Genomic DNA, 18,112 nt, shown 5'->3' with positions numbered 1-18,112 from the left:
AACTCCCAAGAGTCTTCTCCAACACCACAGTTCAAAAGCATCAATTCTTTGGCACTCAGCTTTGTTTATAGTCCAACTCTCACATCCATACATGACTACTGGAAAAAACATACTTTTGATTAGACAGACCTTTGTTGGCAAAGTAATGTCTCTGAAACAGGACACTTAGACTAAAATGAAATAGCAGATTCCACGTCAGGGTGGCTGTACTGCCCAGAAAACATTTCCTTTTGTTGAAAAAGAAAAAAGTACTTAAGATCCTTTGGAGCCTCCTGTGGCTCTCTGGAGATGTGCAGGACCGAAAGACAAGCCGCTCCTTAAAGAAGGCCTGTCAGATGCTGAAGGTATCACTCAGCAATGCCCCCAGTGCCCTCTCCCCGTCATTTCCCAAGTCTCCCCCTTTAATAAAAATTGCCTGTTATACAGAGTGAAGTCAGAAAGAGAAAAACAAACATTGTAAGTTAACCCACAGATACGAAATCTAGAAAAATGGTCCTAGCGACCCTATCTCAGGGCAGGGGTAGAGACTCAGACACAGGGAACGGGCGTGTGACCCCCGCCGGGGGGAGGGACTGGGACAGACGGACACAGCAGCCCTGACCGTGGACACCTCCAGCGAGTGGGCAGGCGCCGCAGGCCAGGGAGGCCAGCCCCCTGCTCAGCAAGGGCCCAGGCAGAAGGCAGCGGGGGAGCTCAGGAGGGAGGGAGACGACTGTGACCAGTCCCCACTGCTGTCGGGCAGACACCAACACCACACTGTAGAGCAATTATTCTCCAATTAGGAAATTTAACAAACAAGTCATAACCTTAAAATAAAGAAAAAGTTGGTAGAGGTGGCAATACACACACAGAGTTGGTCACAGACCTTTTCTCCTGGGCGTCTGTTTGGGTGAAATGAATATTCTAGCCCTCGGCCTGGGACATCTCCAGGCCAAAGTGATTAAAAGTAAGGAGAACTGACCCCGTGGCCTGACTCCTGACACTTCATTTTCACTTCTGCTGAGGACGAAATGAAATCCCCTGGGTTAAGTTATTGTGGGTTTTCCCTGCTCTTTCAAGAAACCATGCTATTGTTCTCTGACTATGAAAAAAAAAAAAAAAAAACCCTGCTGTTGGTCTGAATGTAACTGTTTGGAAGCAGGGTTTGATTTTACGGTATTTAAAAGTCTATTCTCAAACGTTGACTCAGGCTAGCTCACTGCGTTTCCAAGCAGGCGCCAGTATCTAGGGTAACATGAACGGAAAATGGACCAACAGGAGGTTCTCAGCAGAGCACAGACGGCCTGTGGTGCACAGCTAATACCCACGAACACGAAAGTGAAGAAGCGTTTGGCTCTGCAGACCCAGCGCCTCCAGGGACCCCAGTCCAGAAGAGGGCGCTCTGGCTTCTGAGATCTCATGTGAGAAATGGTCCCAGTTCCTCATCTACAAGACAGAGTTAATACTAACACCTCCAATCACAAGGTGGTTGCACAAATTAGATGAAAGGGAACAAAATGAAAAAATCACAGACTGAAAGGAAATCTTTACAATACACACATCGGATAAAGGAGCTATATAAAAAATAGACAAAGAACTCTTAAAACTCAGCAATAAGGAAAATATGTTGAAAAATGGGCAAAAGAAAAAAAGATCTGAATACACACTCAGCAAAAAAGATCTACAGATGGCAAATAAGTCTGAAAACATGCTCACCACCCATGTCAGGAGGGAGCTTCGAGTTAAAACCACAAGGAGGGAGGGCTTCCCTGGTGGTCCAGTGGTTAGACCCGCCCCCCCCCCAACTTCCACTGCAAGGGTCGCATCACTGCTGAGGAAACTAAGATCCCACATACCTTGAGGCACAGCCAAAACAAAAACAAAGAAACAAACAAAAAACAAGATTCTGCATGCCGTGGCAGAAAAAAAAAAAAAAAGATAATGTGTATAAATCAGCTTTGTGCAGTTACATATATATATATATAAACCATTATATAGCATTAATATAATGATTTTTAAAATTAAACAGATGTAATCACTTCATGGGAAATAGATGGGGAAACAGCGGAAACAGTGTCAGACTTTATTTTGGGGGGCTCCAAAATCACTGCAGATGGTGATTGCAGGCATGAAATTAAAAGACGCTTATTCCTTGGAAGGAAACTTATGACCAACCTAGACAGCATATTCAAAAGCAGAGACATTACTTTGCCGACTAAGGTCCGTCTAGTCAAGGCTACGGTTTTTCCTGTGGTCATGTATGGATGTGAGAGTTGGATTGTGAAGAAGGCTGAGCGCCGAAGAATTGATGCTTTTGAACTGTGGTGTTGGAGAAGACTCTTGAGAGTCCCTTCAACTGGAAGGAGATCCAACCAGTTATTCCTAAAGGAAATCAAGCCTGGATATTCACTGGAAGGACTGATGCTGAAGCTCTAATACTTTGGCCACCTGATGCAAAGAGTTGACTCACTGGAAAAGACTCTGATGCTGGGAAAGATTGAAGGCAGGAGCAGAAGGAGATAACAGAGGACGAGATGGTTGGATGGCATCACTGATTCAACAGACATGAGTCTGAGCAAGCTCCGGGAGATGGGGACGGACAGGAAAGCCTGGCGTGCTGCATTCCATGGGGTCCCAGAGTCAGACACAAGTGAGCTGCTGAACAACAATCAGTTGTTCTAGCGTTCCCTCTGGTGGTTGTGCCGGGTATGACATCTCTGTGAAGCAAAGGGAAGGCTGTGTTTCCAAAGGAATGAGAAATATGAATTTCAAATTAATTCCTTGAGAGTTTGGCAATTACTACCTGGCCAGGTGACTACGTATCTCTGATCTGATGTGATGAGAAGGATGCTTCGCTTCGGTGTCCCTCCGCCAAAATCATAACTCCATCCAAAGCATGAGACAAGTATCAGACAAATCCAAACAGAGGGTCATCCTAAGAACACCTGCCTAGAACTCCTCGGAACAGTAGGACCAGGAAAACAAAGGCAGTCCGAGATACGGGCACAGCCCAGAGGAGGCGAAAGAGACGTGGCAACCGCATGCAATGAGGTGCCCTGGCTGGTGTCCAGGAAGGAAAAGAGCAGCCCTGGAAAGATCAATAAAACTGCAATAAAGTGTTCAGTTCAGTTCAGTCGCTCAGTCATGTCTGACTCTTTGCGACCCCATGGACTGCAGCACGCCAGGCTCCTCTGTCCATGGGATTCTCTAGGCAAGAATACTGGAGTGGGTTGCCGTTTCCTTCTCCAGGGCATCTGCTTGATCCAAGGATCGAACCTGGGTTCCCTGTGTTATAGGCAGATTCTCACTGTCTGAGCCACAGAGGAAGCCCTAAGGAAGACAAGCTGCCCTCTCTGGGGTACGTTTCGCCTCTTTAAAAATTGAAAAGGTTTCTTTCTTCCCCCCTGCCTCCCTCCACTCCCCCCTCTCCCTCTTTTGTCCTTTTTTTCATGTTTTTCCCTCTTGTACAGAAATGTTTAGTTTCTTGACCTTTCCTTACTTGGCCGTTTCCACATTTCTGTCAGGTGACCTTGGGAGACACAGGGGCTCTTCCACCTGTTGTGCAAAAGACTCAGTCAGAGGGGCAACGGGGAAAGTCAGGAGGAAGCCAGAGACAGCCTCAGACAGAGGCTTTTGAAGACAATGACATCCTCCTCCTGGTGGCCTGGGCATGGTGGAGCAGGGCCGTCCCTGTGCTTGGGGTCATGCATGGCCCAGGCCAGCCCATGGAGCCCTCCCCTCCCCACAGAAGAGAACCCAGAAAGGAGAAGGTGGTCTCATAGAAGCTGGGAGATCTTGGACCCCCTCTAACCCTGATGGACCTGTGAAAGTGAGTCAGATTCGCACACATTTACAAATCGATTTGGAAAAGTGATTGAACCCATGGATCATCTGGAGTAGGCTCTATACATAATCCTAGCACTGGCCAGGGAGATAACACCGGGCCAAAGAGAGCCCCAGGGTCTGCAGCAAAGCGGATGGCACCTGCCTGGCTGACATCGGCCAAAAAATTACACTAGCCTCGGAAACTGTGGTCTTGGATAGCCTGATTCTATGTGATTTTCTGGAAATTGTTTATGATTCAGGAACTGTTTTGGAAGTACTAACTGAAGCAGGGCACACAATCTATGTCATAACAATGCGTTCCCATAACACTGACAGATATACTCTGGGCTTCCCTGGTGGCTCAGATGGTAAAGAATCTGCCTGCAATGCAGGAGACCCTGGTTCAGTCCTGGGTCAGGAAGATCTGCTGGAGAAAGCAATGGTTACCCACTCCAGTGTTCTTGCCTGGAGTATTCCATGGACAGGGGACCCTGGTGAGCTCCAGTCCATGGGGTCACAAAGAGTTGAACAGGACTGAGTGGCTAACACTTTGGGGCTTCCCTGGTGGCTCAGGAGGTAAAGAATCTGCCTGCAATGACGTATATACGGTGCTGCATGTGAAATCGAGCTGTGGGGACCTGCTGTATAGCACAGGCAGCTCAGCTTGTTGATGACCTAGACGGCTGGAAAGCAGGCTAAAGAGGGGGGCGCTACATGCACGTATGTAGCTGATTCACGTTTTTGTACAGCAGAAACTATACTCCAGCAATTAGACTCCAACTTAAAAAATAAAAACAACAACAAAACACAATTGCAGTCCTACGTGCGGATCCAGCAGGAATGGGTACATAGGGGTCCTCAAAATGTTTTCAGAGACCATTCACAATTCAGAGGATATTCACAGAAACATAACTCATGATAGCCCCAGATGGGAAATAGCCCGAAGGTCTTTCGATAGTGAAGCAGACAAATACGTTGTGATATAATTGCAAAATGAAATTCTACTCAGCCAAGAAGGAGAATGATCTGCCTCTGTAGGAAACAGCATGGAAGGGTTTCACAAAGTGGTGAACAGATGTTCAAAAGCTTCCACGCTGTAAGGTGCCATCTCTATAAAGTCCAAATGGCAAAACTCTACCTCAAGGACAGAAGTCCGAATGGTGATCTCTGAAGGCCGGAGAGGAGGTGACAGACTTTGGGGTGCTGGCGAGATTGGGGTGCTGAGATTGGGGAGGTGATGTCAGGAGGGGATCCCCTTTGTGAAAACATATCACCAGGCTGTGCCCTTACGATTCTTTATTATAATCCCTCTCCGAGGCTGCAAAAGAAAACAGCTGTATCTCTGAAAGAAGTGTAAATGTCCTGTTTCATGTCTTGAGTCTAGAAGTTTCTATTAGAAAACAACTCAAAAATGAGGAAGCAACATGGCAGCCAAACCAAACATGCCCAGGCTCTCTGGTGGTCTCCTAGAGAAGGAGCGTCTTCAGAGTAATGTCTCCTGTCCTGGTTCGGGATTCAAAGGGCAACAGGATTCTTTTTTTTTTTTTTTCCCCATGATAGCTTTTATTTATTTATTTTAATTTTAAAATCTTTAATTCTTACATGTGTTCCCAAACATGAACCCCCCTCCCACCTCCCTCCCCATAACATCTCTGTGGGTCATCCCCATGCACCAGCCCCAAGCATGCTGTATCCTGCGTCAGACATAGACTGGCGATTCAATTCTTACATGATAGTATACATGATAGAATGCCATTCTCCCAAATCATCCCACCCTCTCCCTCTCCCTCTGAGTCCAAAAGTCCGTTATACACCGCTGTGTCTTTTTTCCTGTCTTGCATACAGGGTCGTCATTGCTATCTTTCTAAATTCCATATATATGTGTTAGTATACTGTATTGGTGTTTTTCTTTCTGGCTTACTTCACTCTGTATAATCGGCTCCAGTTTCATCCATCTCATCAGAACTGATTCAAATGAATTCTTTTTAACGGCTGAGTAATACTCCATTGTGTACATGTACCAAAGCTTTCTTATCCATTCATCTGCTGATGGACATCTAGGTTGTTTCCATGTCCTGGGCAACAGGATTCTTAAAGTTCGTCTCTCGACAGGTTGTGCCCTTAACAAAGCACCCTGGGAGGACCTTCTCTGCAGAACCTGGAGGATGGAGGGGTTCCTCCAGGTGTCAGTGAGGGCTGCACCATGATTTCCTCAGGATGTTCTGCTCAGCCATTCAGGGCCCACACTTTCCTTGGGCTCCAAAATCACTGTGGACGGTGAATGCAGCCATAAATGCTGCATTCATGAATGCAAACATTAAAAGATGCTTGCTCCTTGGAAGAAAAGCTATGACAAACCTAGATAGTGTATTTAAAAGCAGAGACATCACTTTGCCAACAAAGGTCTGTCTAGTCAAAGCTATGGTTTTCCCAGTAGTCATGTATGGATGTGAGTGTTGGACCGTAAAGAAGGCTGAGCGCTGAAGAACTGATGCTTTTGAACTGTGGTGTTGCAGAAGACTCTTGAGAGTCCCTTGGACTGCAAGGAGATCCAATCAGTCCATCCTAAAGAAAATCAGTCCTGAATATTCATTGGAAGGTATGATGCTGAAGGTGAAGCTCCAATACTTTGGTCACCTGATACAAAGAGCCAACTCATTGGAAAAGATCTTTCCCTGATTTTAGGAAAGATTGAAGGCAGGAGGAGAAGGGGATGACAGAAGATGAGATGGTTAGATAGCATCACCAACTCAAAGGACATGAGTTTGAGCCAACTCCAGGAGATAGGGAAGGACAGGGAAGCCTGGCGTGCTGCCATCCATGGGGTCGCAAAGAGTCGGACACGACTGAGCGACTGAACAAAAACTGGGTGGTTATTTAGCATCACAAGTCTTGATTTTGGATTTAAGACAGAAGAGTATCTGGCCTGGGCCCATATACTTAAGTCTTAGAAATTTTCCTGGTAGGAAATCCCAGGATAACATCTTTTTCTGCTAAAATGAATTGCAGGAAAAAGAGAGAAAGGTGAACCTGGGCAGGAGCACTGACTGTCGCGGTGAATTTCCCACACAGACCTCTGTATCTACCTAACCTTTTTTTGAATTTATTTTTTACTGAAGTATAGTTGATTTACACATGTTGGGTTAATTTCCACTGTACAGCAAAGTGGCTCAGTTATACATCCATGTATTCTTTTTCATACTCGTTTCCATGATGGTTCATCACAGGATATTGAACACAGTTCCCTGTGCTGCCTGGAAGGACCCTGTGGCTCACCCATCCTGTATATCCTAGTTTGCATCTGCTAATCCCAGTTTCCACCCCATCACTCTCCCTTCACCCTCCCCCTTGGCAACCAAAAGTCTGTTCTCTGCGTCCCTGATTCTGCTTATATCTCGTAGATCGGCTCATTCGTGTCATATTTAAGATTCCGCACAGGAGTAATGTCATGCGGTGTTTATCTTCTTTTTCTGATTTAATTCTGCTTCCTGATGGCTGCATAAGCTTTAATTCAACAAGTGTCTGATTTGCCTCACGAGTTCACTTACAAGGAAGATGAGTCACACTTTAATGGACTTAAAATGTGACTTCAAAAGTGGAAAGTAAAGTAAAATTTAAAAGTATTTTATGTGGCTGAATTCCACATCCGCTGACAAAATATGCTAAGTCATCTAAAAAGCAAACTGCTGCAAGCTGTAGATTGCAAGAGCTTACAGCCCAAGCCTCTCATTGTAGTATTATCTTTATTTAACCTGTCCGTGCTTCAGTTAAGTTGCTTTAGTTGTGTCTGACTCTGCAACCCTATGAGCTGTAGCCTACCAGGCTCCTCTGTCCATGGGATTCTCCAGGCAAGAATACGGAGTGGGCTGCCACGCCCTCCTCCAGGGGATCTTCCCGCCCAGGGATCAAGTCTGCATTTCTTACATTTCCTGCATCAGCAAGAGGGTCCTTCACCATTAGCGCCACCTGGGAAACCCTTATTTAACCCAAGTCCTAAGAAATATTCAATGTATAACTTCATATATATAGTACTGAAGTAAACAAATTCTTGTTGAAACAAAAAGACATATTTATGACTTCAGATACTTTACGTCACACACTAACACCCATACACATACTACTTTATAATGTTTCATCATTTACACACATTTTTTATCATTTGAGTCTTTTTTAATTGAAGTATAATTGATTTATAATATTGTGCTAATTTCTATACAGCAGAGTGACTCAGTTGTACACATATATACATTTTTTTTCCATACTCTTTTCCATTATGGTTTATCACAAGATATTGAATATCATTCACTTTGTGCACCTAATTTTTATGACAACATTCAGTGTTACAGAGAGAAACCAAAAGATGGATGGTGTAAGACAAACAATTCAAACACAAGGCAGAGGCACTGGCGTGTTTTATTTGGTGATCCAGCTAGCAGCAACACTAAGAATATCTCTAACTTCCTTCCAGTATCCAAACTTCTACCCCACCTATCACTTCTTTTTTCATTATAATATTGTAAAACAAATAAATTGCAGACCATGTTTTACCCAAAAGCTGAAACTACAGGAATCAGAATGTTGAACAAAGCTTAATTTTAGACACAAAATACAAACAAGTTTGTTTTGGAAAAATACCTTTAAAAATATTTTAATGTAGACTGGGGAACACTCGTGTAGACGAGGGCCTGTTTTTCCATCTGTTTAAACAATGAAGTAAACGGTGTAAAGTGATGACATTTAAAAAAGTGAAATAAATGATGTTATAAAAGATAAGTAGTATGATAGTCTCAAAAATGGTTCTTTATAAAATGAAAATCAGGACAGTGTCTTTTGGCACGTGATAATGGGGTCGCAAAGAGTCAGACACAACTTAGTGACTGAACAATAGCAACAACCACAAAAGTCTTTAGAACAAGCACATGGCATACACCCTACTCAGGATGCCAGGAGCTTTAATTAATCCTCAACTTCTGAAAAGCTATTAACATGAGTATTTTTTAAAGGCTGGGATATGTGAACTACAATAGCAGCAGTTTAAAACAGAAGAATAGGAAATAAAGGGAAACGATATTACATTACTACAAATGTGTTTATTAACTTCTACGGCAGATTTTATTTTTATGTAAAAACAATGATGGTTACTTTTTTCAATGAAGGTTTATATGCATGAGTTGAAATTATATTAAAAGTTTCCAAAGTAACTGAAATTAGCTGCAAAAAATACTCTGAAGTGTAGACTCGTGAGAGAATGGTTTCCCTTCTGTGAAATATGTCACAGAGTATTCCAGCAGGTAATACATAGTATTAGAGCTAAAACTGCACACTTGAAATAAACCTAAAAGACTTAAATAGTGCCAGTATCCTATTTTGAGTCCAATTATCTAATACAATATTTAAATTTAAACTCTTAGTTACTTTTTCATGTATAGAATGCAAGATTTCTCTACCTTTTTTTTTTTCTTCCATTTCCTCAGTATTAATAGAAGAAAGCGAAAGGGTATTTAAGATAAAAAGAGGATAAATCCTGAGATTTCCCCCCAAATGTCACAGGCTCTGTTGCACAGTAAACAGTGGAATATCATTCTGGAAGAAACGATTACCACCCCTTTGAATCCTGTGCTTCTTCCAAGGCGGGAAGCACTAAGTTGTCCAACGTGGCATTATAGTGTAAGTCTTTCTAATTCCATTTTCCGTAAATAGGCTCTAGTTCTCCTAATTCACATGACACCCTTTGGCTGTGGTTGTCTGTTAAATTTCCTGTTTTGGTCGAGTTGCAGCAAACCAAAACAAATAGCTCCCAGAAAAGGCTATGGTAACTATTTTGTTTTTCCCTTTCGGTATTTCCAGTTAAGTGCTTTCTCTTTAGAGGCACAGAGAAGGGAAGAAAAGAGCCACACACAAGGTGTGAGCAGGTCACAGAAGCTTCAGGGCTCCGAAAAACGTGCCGTCTCCATCTCGCGATATCTTAGCGTCTTCCCGGGGTATTGCCAGTTGGAGTTCATCTCCTTCCTCCAGCTTCGCGATGCCTGGAAGGGAATGATTGGCGACAACTTGAAGCCGTTGTGCAGGTAAAGAAGAGGGGAGGGCAGAACATTAAAGCAGACGACTTGGTTTCGGCAAAAAAAATTTTCACATAGGCATTCATTTTCCACATTATACCAGTGGGTTTCTAGACCAGTTATTATTGTATTTACCTAACAATTTAAAAAGAAAATAGTAAAAGAAGTGAGCAGAAGGAGTTATAACAGACAAATGAATGTGTGGGGTTGGCCAACGTGTTCACTTGGGTTTTTCTGCAAGATGTTATGGAGAAACCCAAGGGAACTTTATGCCAGCCCAATATCACCTACTGTTGATAAAACAGAGAATCCAAATAACCAAAAGTCTAACTATAAGGAAAAAAGTTTAGTAAATCATAGCACATCCCTAGATGGAATATTATAAAGTTAAAAGTGGCTTTGCTTCACTTGACATGGGAAACTTTAAAAAATAATGTTAAATAAAAATACAAAAATACACACACACACCCTGCATAGCCCTAAATACACTTCCAAATGGGCATATAATGTGTGAGTAGAAAGTAAAAAGCAAAGCACGACTTACTAACAAAACACATCTGCTAACAGAGTCTTTCCCTAGAATCCAGACTATGGAATTAGGAGCCATTCGGAGTGCTTTTTATAGTCCTTTACATTTTGTGTTTCCTTAAATGACCATAACCTGTCTTTATAATCAAAAGTAAGAAGCTAATTAGCTTCTCAGAACTGATTAATCTGCATGTGCCTAATTTACAATAAGGTAGCCTGTGATTCAGGAATACAAAATGCAGCTCAGGAACGACACTCAGTGTATCAGGTCATGCCTGACCCCATTTTAAAGGAAAAATATGAAGAAAAAAATAAAGGGGGGGGGGCAGAGAAGAAAACCAAGGAACAAAGAAACAACATATCGACACAACTAAATTGTCAGTACCTTCAACTAATAATTTTAAAAGCAGTTGCACTGTTTCCTGAGCAAGTCATGAAAATATATTTACAGAAGGACATCTATCTTAACCTCAATTCCACTGTCAAGCCCCAAACACCTGGGTTTCCTCCAACTATAGCCAGTGAGTGTTTATTCACTGAACGGTTCAGGTATACCAGACAGCTTCACAGACACGTTAGGGCAGTGATCAGAATGACCAAGGGGTCTGTCTTCCAGGATCTTGTGTTTTGATAACAGACCAAGACAGACAGTAACAAACAGTAGCAGAAGAACTCAGATATTATTAAGGGTGACGTGCACTCTTTCAGGACTCCTATGGCATTAGATGATTAGGTAGTAAAAAAAAAAAAACAGATTAAAGTGATTTGTTGAATGATCAGTCATTATCATAGATACTCAAGATAATCTAATAATTTGACAAAGGCTATAGTTCACAGATCATTCGGTAACAGTAATTCTCAAAGTCGGTGTGAACTAACTACTTTTCAAAGTAGGTCCTGCTTAAAATTTCAACACTGAGTTCCTGGCTATTTCAGTTCTTCCAGATGGTAGCAATTGCTAGTTTGTTAATGACATAATGAATAAGAATCAGTTTCGTGTACAAGAGAGGTTCCTTGGTGTGATACTGGGCTCTTCAAATGGACCGCTTTAATTTTTTTCAGATTATTATGGAAACACTTTATACACCGATGTGTAGCATTTAATGATTGTAAAACAGATTTTCTCTAGAACAGATAAAAACTGCAAACCTGAAGTTTCCTAGAGAACACTTTTTGTAAATGATGCTAAGCTATCAGCACTGAGATATATCTTTAAGGTCAAGTTATTTATTCTTAAAAAATAAGGCTAGGAAGCAACCTTGAGGAGCTGATGATCAGAAAAATTTATAAAGGAGTGTGTTGGAAAGCTCTAAGTGCTGATTAATGTAAGTAAACGACAGGCTGAAGTGACCTCACAATTTATCGGTATTTTGCAACAAGAAATACTGGTTACCACAGGCTGCAGGATAACAGTTCTCTGTGAAAATTAGGGAATTCAAATCTAAGCAGACTTCCTCAGCACCCCGTCAGAGCTCTTTACGGCTGTGGGTCCAGGATGGCAAGCATCTGCATTATATCCTTTCTGTCTTGATTCCTGGTGCACTTTTCAGTACGTGCCTTTGGAATATACAGCTTCAGAACACACAGCCAACCCCCACTCTGCGTTCCACACTGTCATTCACGTGGTCTGGAAAGGAAGACATTCCTTGGGGTCGTGAGTGGAGTTGTCAAAACCACCAGAGAGAAATAAATGTGTTTAAGGCAACTTTTTTTTCAAGTACTGGCCTTGATTAGTTTGAAATTACCCCCAAATAAAATGAAGGCTTTGATGGCAATTCGTTTGGCTGAGATGGTTGGATGGCATCACTGACTCAATGGACATGAGTTTGAGTGAACTCTGGGAGATTAGCGAAGGACAGGGGAACCTGGCGCGCTGCAGTCCACAGGTTCTAAAGAGTGAGACACAGCTTAGCGGCTGGACAACAATAACTGAAGGCAATCACAGCCCAGACAGACCTGAAATGAAGGCAGCCTGCACGTCCTCTTTCCTCTCCAGTCCTCTGGCCCTGAGTTGAAAGGCAGGCTCACTCCTACCCTTTCGCATCCCAACCTCATCCATCTGGTGTCCACTGACCCCAGAAGAGAAACGGTGCCCCTGGATCTGACATTCAAAACTGGCCAAAGGGCATTTCTTCCCCAGGAGGGAGGTAAAGAAGAGGTGAGATTCCGTGACTCCCACTCAGGGCACACTGGCTGATTTAAACCAAGTTCTGGAGTGGATCAGCTGTGCGGCCCCAGACCATGCGTGCTCCGTCTCTGTGTCTCAGTCCCCACCTCCCTTTTTTAAGGAGGATTAAAGCGGGGAGCATTGGATGGGTGTGCCTGGCACAGGTCATCACTCTCTTATGATGCAGGCACTCTTACCACAGCTCCAAGAAAACACAGCTTGTTCTAGAGTGGATCACTGTGAAGCTACTGCCCTTTCTAAACGTATATAAAAACGATAAACTTACTAATAACTAGTTAGCTAATAATTAAAATCTAAAGTAATGATCGCATCTGTCTCTATCAAAACAGACTAACTTATCATTTGAGACCATAAAAACCACACAGTATGTCTTTCTGTCTATGTATATAGAACTATTATTTACCAGCTGAGTAACAGGAATTATTGGGTAGTGTTTCAGGCATGTTTTGAATACATCGAAACAAAGTCACCAGACTCAGTTCGTCCCCAAAGACATGGACTTTTTTCCTCTGTATTAGGTGTCCCATGGCAAAGGTGTTATCGGTGTATAAAACCTGAGGAACAAACCAAAGAACTTTGTCAGAAGTCAGCACAAAACGGGGGCGTTGGACAGCGGTGGTGGGTTCAGGGTCAGACCTACCTGACCGTAGATAAAGAAGTAGCCTGTCTCTTTGACCAAAATTTTATTCTCTTTTTCTTCTAGGGCTCTTCCTCTTTTAAAGCTGAGAAGCCAAGGAACAAAGGTGTATGCTCCTACAAGGAAGAGAACGGTTTTTAAGGGAAAAGAAAAACCCTGAGAGACGCAGTTTTTCACCTCCATTTGAAACAGAGCAGGAGTCTGACCCTTGCCCCCGGACCATGTCCCCTGCCTGCCCTTTTTCCATGGAAAACTTGCGTCAAAGAATAAGTTTAATCAGAGAAGTGAGAAATGCTGCAACAAAGGAGAACAGTCTAAGGAGACTAGATAGTAATAGTCATTAGCCATCATCAAGGACCCTCAGCTCCTTCTCGAGGGCTACAGATCACATTCTGAGCCACATCCTGTGAGCTGTCTTATGGATACTGAAACCCCAGGTGGAGGAGTTAACTAATGATGACCAGAACATACCCAGGACACGAGCTGCCCCAGTTCCGAGAATTGACCACAAAGAAATGGAACCAGTGCACCCGGGACTGAAGACTAACTGTACCTAAAATGACCAAGATGACGCTGGTCAGACGGCTGACGACCACCCTGGGGATGACTGTCCTGCTTTTGCACGTGGCCCCCCACCCCTGACTCTGTCTATGAAAGCTCTCACCCGCTGCTGACAAGCAGGGGGTGGGGGGAGGTGTCGGCCTTCGGACAGGTGTCCACCACTCTCGCCCATAAGTTGCCAGCATCTGAAATGAGGCAAACTTTCCTTTCCAGCTGGCCTGGTTTTTGGCTTTTGAGCGATGAGCAGCTGGACCCGACTCACATACCTTTTGATAGCATGCTTAGTTACTAACCTAAGTGTGAAACTTAGAGGAGAATTTCATCTTTTAAAAAGTGACCATCTTCTGGCGGTTTCTCAGCGTCATTTACATACTCACCCAGGCCAGCTATCAGATACAGGAAGTTGAAAGCAAGCGCTTCATAGGTTATGTCTGGGGTTTTGATCCCTTCTGTATTTCAGCAGCTTTCATAATAATGTCTAGTCTGGATGGGAGCGTTTGAGGCTTAAGAAAGGTCTCTGAATAACACACCGAAAGAGATTTTCAGTTTCTCTTTGAGTCTGTTGGGGAGGAGAAAAATTTTCCTCTACCCTTCTTTCAGGGGTGGGGTAGAAAGGAGAGAGGAGGCAGCAGGGAGGGGCCTCTACAGCTCACCCTTCCTTTCCTCAGTTCCCACACAGGGGGCAGCCCAATCCCCCCAACTTTCTGTTCCCAAAGATGGTCTCCGAGAAACCCCTTCCTTTGGTGCAAACCCTCCAGTGCCACCCTGGGTAACGACAGTCCACCGATAAAGATCTCCCTGGTTACACATAACAGAGGTAACCTCATCATCGCCTGTTTTCATACGACATTATTTCGGGGAAAAGATTATAATGCTGTAGCTTCAAATTCTGTTTAGAGATCACGTGCCCACAGCATTCTTTAAGGTAGAGTTCTGAAAACGCGAGGAAGAATTAATATCAGGGTTGTTATTATTAAAAATTATAAATACAAGCTGATGACTGAAGGCAACTATTTTCACGTTTTATTTGACACTCTGAGCACAGAGGGCTTCTTGTCCACCTTCAAAACCATACACATCTTAGAGTCCAACTTCTCTGAGCTTGGGGACGGTTCATGATTGGTTCCCTGCTGTTTCCTCAGGGCCTTAAATGATGCCTGACCCCCAAAACAAATGCAGCAAATATGTCTTTAAATACATACTAATCATTGTACTCTGCGATTAGTCACTAGCGTTCCATGTTTTAAAAGCCTCTTACCACCTGGTTACTGAATCTCTGGGAAATGAAACACTCTCCATCAGGGAGGTAATATGAACTCTTGACGTGAAACACGTATTTCTAAGTCTGCACGCTCATATTCTGACTAGGCATACTTACTGACTATAACATTCTTTTTTACAATACTTTACATTGATCCCCTATTTCTCTACCCCATACTTATACCTATAAAGTTAGCCAGTTCTTACCAAATCTCACCATTATAGTGTCAGAGGAAAAAGAAAAACAAGACCTTATTAGGCTTATATTCTTATTCCCTCTTTTATTTTTGGCACTTCATCTTATCTTGCTGGAAATATTCTTGTTAGAGAGAATCATCTCCTTGTTTTTATGTACTGTGTATATTTCTCCCCCAAGCCTGCCCACATACATGAGAGCACGTGTGTACACACATACACACACACCCACGCACGGATTACACTCCACCCAGGTGGCATGAGCGGTAAAGAATCCACTTGCAGGAGACACGAGCGATGCAGGTTTGATCCCTGGGTTGGGAAGATCCCTTGGTGTAGGCAATGGCAGCCCACTCCAGTATTCTTTTTTTTCTTTTTTTTTTTTTTACTTTATTTTACTTTACAATACTGTATTGGTTTTGCCATACATTGACATGAATCCAGTATTCTTGATTGTAAGGTTCCACGGACAGAGGAGCCTGGCGGGCTACCGTCCATGGGCCATAACGAGCCAGACACGGCTGAGCACACATAGATCCGTGCCACTGACGCTGAGGCCGAGGTGATGACCATCCCATAGTGACAGCGGGACACCCAGCGGCCCAGAGCGGAGCCAGGCACGCAGTGCGCACTCCATCAATTTGTGCTGCTAAGCGAATTTTAAATGTAAGAAAATACACTGAAAGATCAATTAAAAGGTAAAGTGCTTATACACTTAAGCATCGTGATACGTTTCTATGTATTAAAGATTACTTAGTGTGTTTTGCATGCTAGTTAGACCACGGATAGGTAAAGGCTAACAAGAAAGCGTGCACGAAATGCCTGTTCTACAGAAAGCTTCTCTAAGCTGGTGGGAATCACTTCTTACAGTAGATATTTAAGGATGTGGAAAGGAAAGATTTCAATGACCCCAGATTCTTGCACCTCCTCTTCATACATAGAAAAGCACTAAAATCATTGAACTGAGATGTCTGTTCTTTGCTTCATTGTGATTAGCAGTAATCTTTTGTTATCTCAGAAAAAAAAAATTACATAAATCCAGGCTTCTGCCTTACTTTGAAATAGTTTCTCAGAGCTGTCTGAGAGGCTGTTTCCTGGGGCTGGGCTATAGTGCTCAGTAAGAAACTGAATAAACTCAACTCACAGTTCTTATATGGTGGGGTTTTATTTCAGTCAGTGAAGGTAAATACCAGGAGCATTAATGCTTAATTTTGTTTTCAACAGCTAAAATACTAAAATATTTTGGTATATAAAGTGAACTTCCCAGTTCCACTCAGCATTAAATATTTGATGTATTTAAATGTCTTTGAAAACAAATTACTGTGTACATTAACATGTGAATTAAATTAAAATGACAGTATTCAAATATAAAAATAATTCACATGTATTTCTGAAAATGCCTGCTTTTAAGAGAGTAGATCTTTCCTGTTCTAATATATGTGAAAGACTTGTAGATAAATTTTAGAACAATACATTTTTATAGGAAAATCAGATCTACTTTGCTAATATTTGTTTTTTATTCTATTTTATGAATAGGAAACATCCTCCGAATTATTTATACTTCCAGTGTTTGTCAATCACAGCTATCACACTTGGCTACTTCTCTTGATTTTCTATTTTATTATCTTAAAATTCCTGGAAATAGTGTTAAAGGAGAAGATACTGATAATATTTTTGAAGACAGATTAAGTGAGCCAAGTCAAGGAATAGGGATTTAGTTTTTACTTGGACACACATGTCTGGCATTGAAATCCTCAGGCATTTGGCTTTGCAGCTGAGGCAGGACTAGGAAAATCCACAGAAACAAACCAGACCGGCAGAGCCAGGCAGGCTGAGCCGCCAGAAAGGCGATGGGAGGCCCGGCAGGGCTGTGTGCAGTGGAGAAGAATGACACCGTCTGGGTTTTAGAAACCCCGCTGAGGAGCTCCCCGGTGAGCAAAGAGCAAAGGGAACCAGCCCAGGTGAGAGATGACGGGGGTCTGTTCTAGGAAGGTGAAATGGAAATGAAGAGAAACAGATCGGTTCAAATTACGTATATGAGGAATCATCAATAAAGTTTTGAGATGAACGCAGTGACTTCAAGGAAGCAGTCAAGAATGACACCCAGGATTCTGGGTTGGACAGCTAAAGAACCAGCATCCCTTCTGGAATAGGGAATACAGGAGGAAGACCCGACGCAGGGGAAAGGCCGCGGGCTCACGCTGAGATGTCACCAAGACACTCAAGAAGACAGGGGCGTAAGTAGGCTTGGATCTCAGCAAAGTCTGCTGGACTAGAGATCTACACTGAGGCCATCACACATGGCTGTTAAGTGACAGCACAGGAGGATTTAAGACTGCAAAGAAACAAGAACGAAGATAAGAGGACTGTGTCAGAGGTCTGAAAAACATCCACCTTGAAGGAATTTTTTTAAAAGTTTAAAAAAGCAGTGTGTAAAAAAAGCAAGGAACACAGTTGGAGAAACTAACCAAGAAAAAGCATACGCTTTGGAAAGAAGGGAGGATTTCCCTGACGGCCCACTGGTTAAGAATCCGCCTGTCAGTGCAGGGGACACGGATTCGATCCCTGGTCCAGGAAGATCCCACATGCTGCGGGGCAACCAGGCCCGTGTGCCACGACGACCGAGCCTGCACTCTGGACCCCGCGCTCTGAAACAAGAGAAGCCGCCACAGTGAAAAGGCTGCACGCTGCAACGGGAGGGCAGACCCCCCTCGCCACAGCTAGAGAAAGCCTGCACGCGGCAGTGAAGACCCGGCACAGCCGAAACCGAAATCAACAATAACATCCTTTCAGTAAAACGAGACTTATCAACTGTCGAATTCTACTGTGAGATTAAACCTCATCACTGCCTCTATGAAATAATTATGTTGAAAAACCGAA

The 18,112-nt window shown here is 43.1% G+C and overlaps 1 protein-coding gene across 2 annotated transcripts in view; it reads right to left on the bottom strand.

Annotated features, from left to right (window-relative positions):
• Positions 1-9,686: 9,686 nt before the first annotated feature.
• Positions 9,687-18,112, bottom strand: part of TNFSF13B (TNF superfamily member 13b) — a 29,445-nt gene continuing 21,019 nt past the window's right edge. For both annotated transcript variants that reach the window (XM_068984720.1, XM_068984721.1), the window contains 3 exons: positions 13,220-13,332; positions 12,983-13,133; positions 9,687-9,830 (listed from right to left, as the gene is read on the bottom strand). In XM_068984720.1, the coding sequence (XP_068840821.1) occupies positions 9,718-9,830; positions 12,983-13,133; positions 13,220-13,332 (377 nt within the window). In that variant the 3' untranslated portion in view covers positions 9,687-9,717. The remainder of the gene's footprint in view (positions 9,831-12,982; positions 13,134-13,219; positions 13,333-18,112) is intronic.

This window comes from Capricornis sumatraensis, chromosome 12 (assembly GCF_032405125.1).
Source record: "Capricornis sumatraensis isolate serow.1 chromosome 12, serow.2, whole genome shotgun sequence".
Taxonomy (NCBI): Eukaryota; Metazoa; Chordata; class Mammalia; order Artiodactyla; family Bovidae; genus Capricornis; species Capricornis sumatraensis.
The sequence above is the reverse complement of the archived record's forward strand: the minus strand, read 5'-3'. Positions and strand labels throughout refer to the sequence as shown.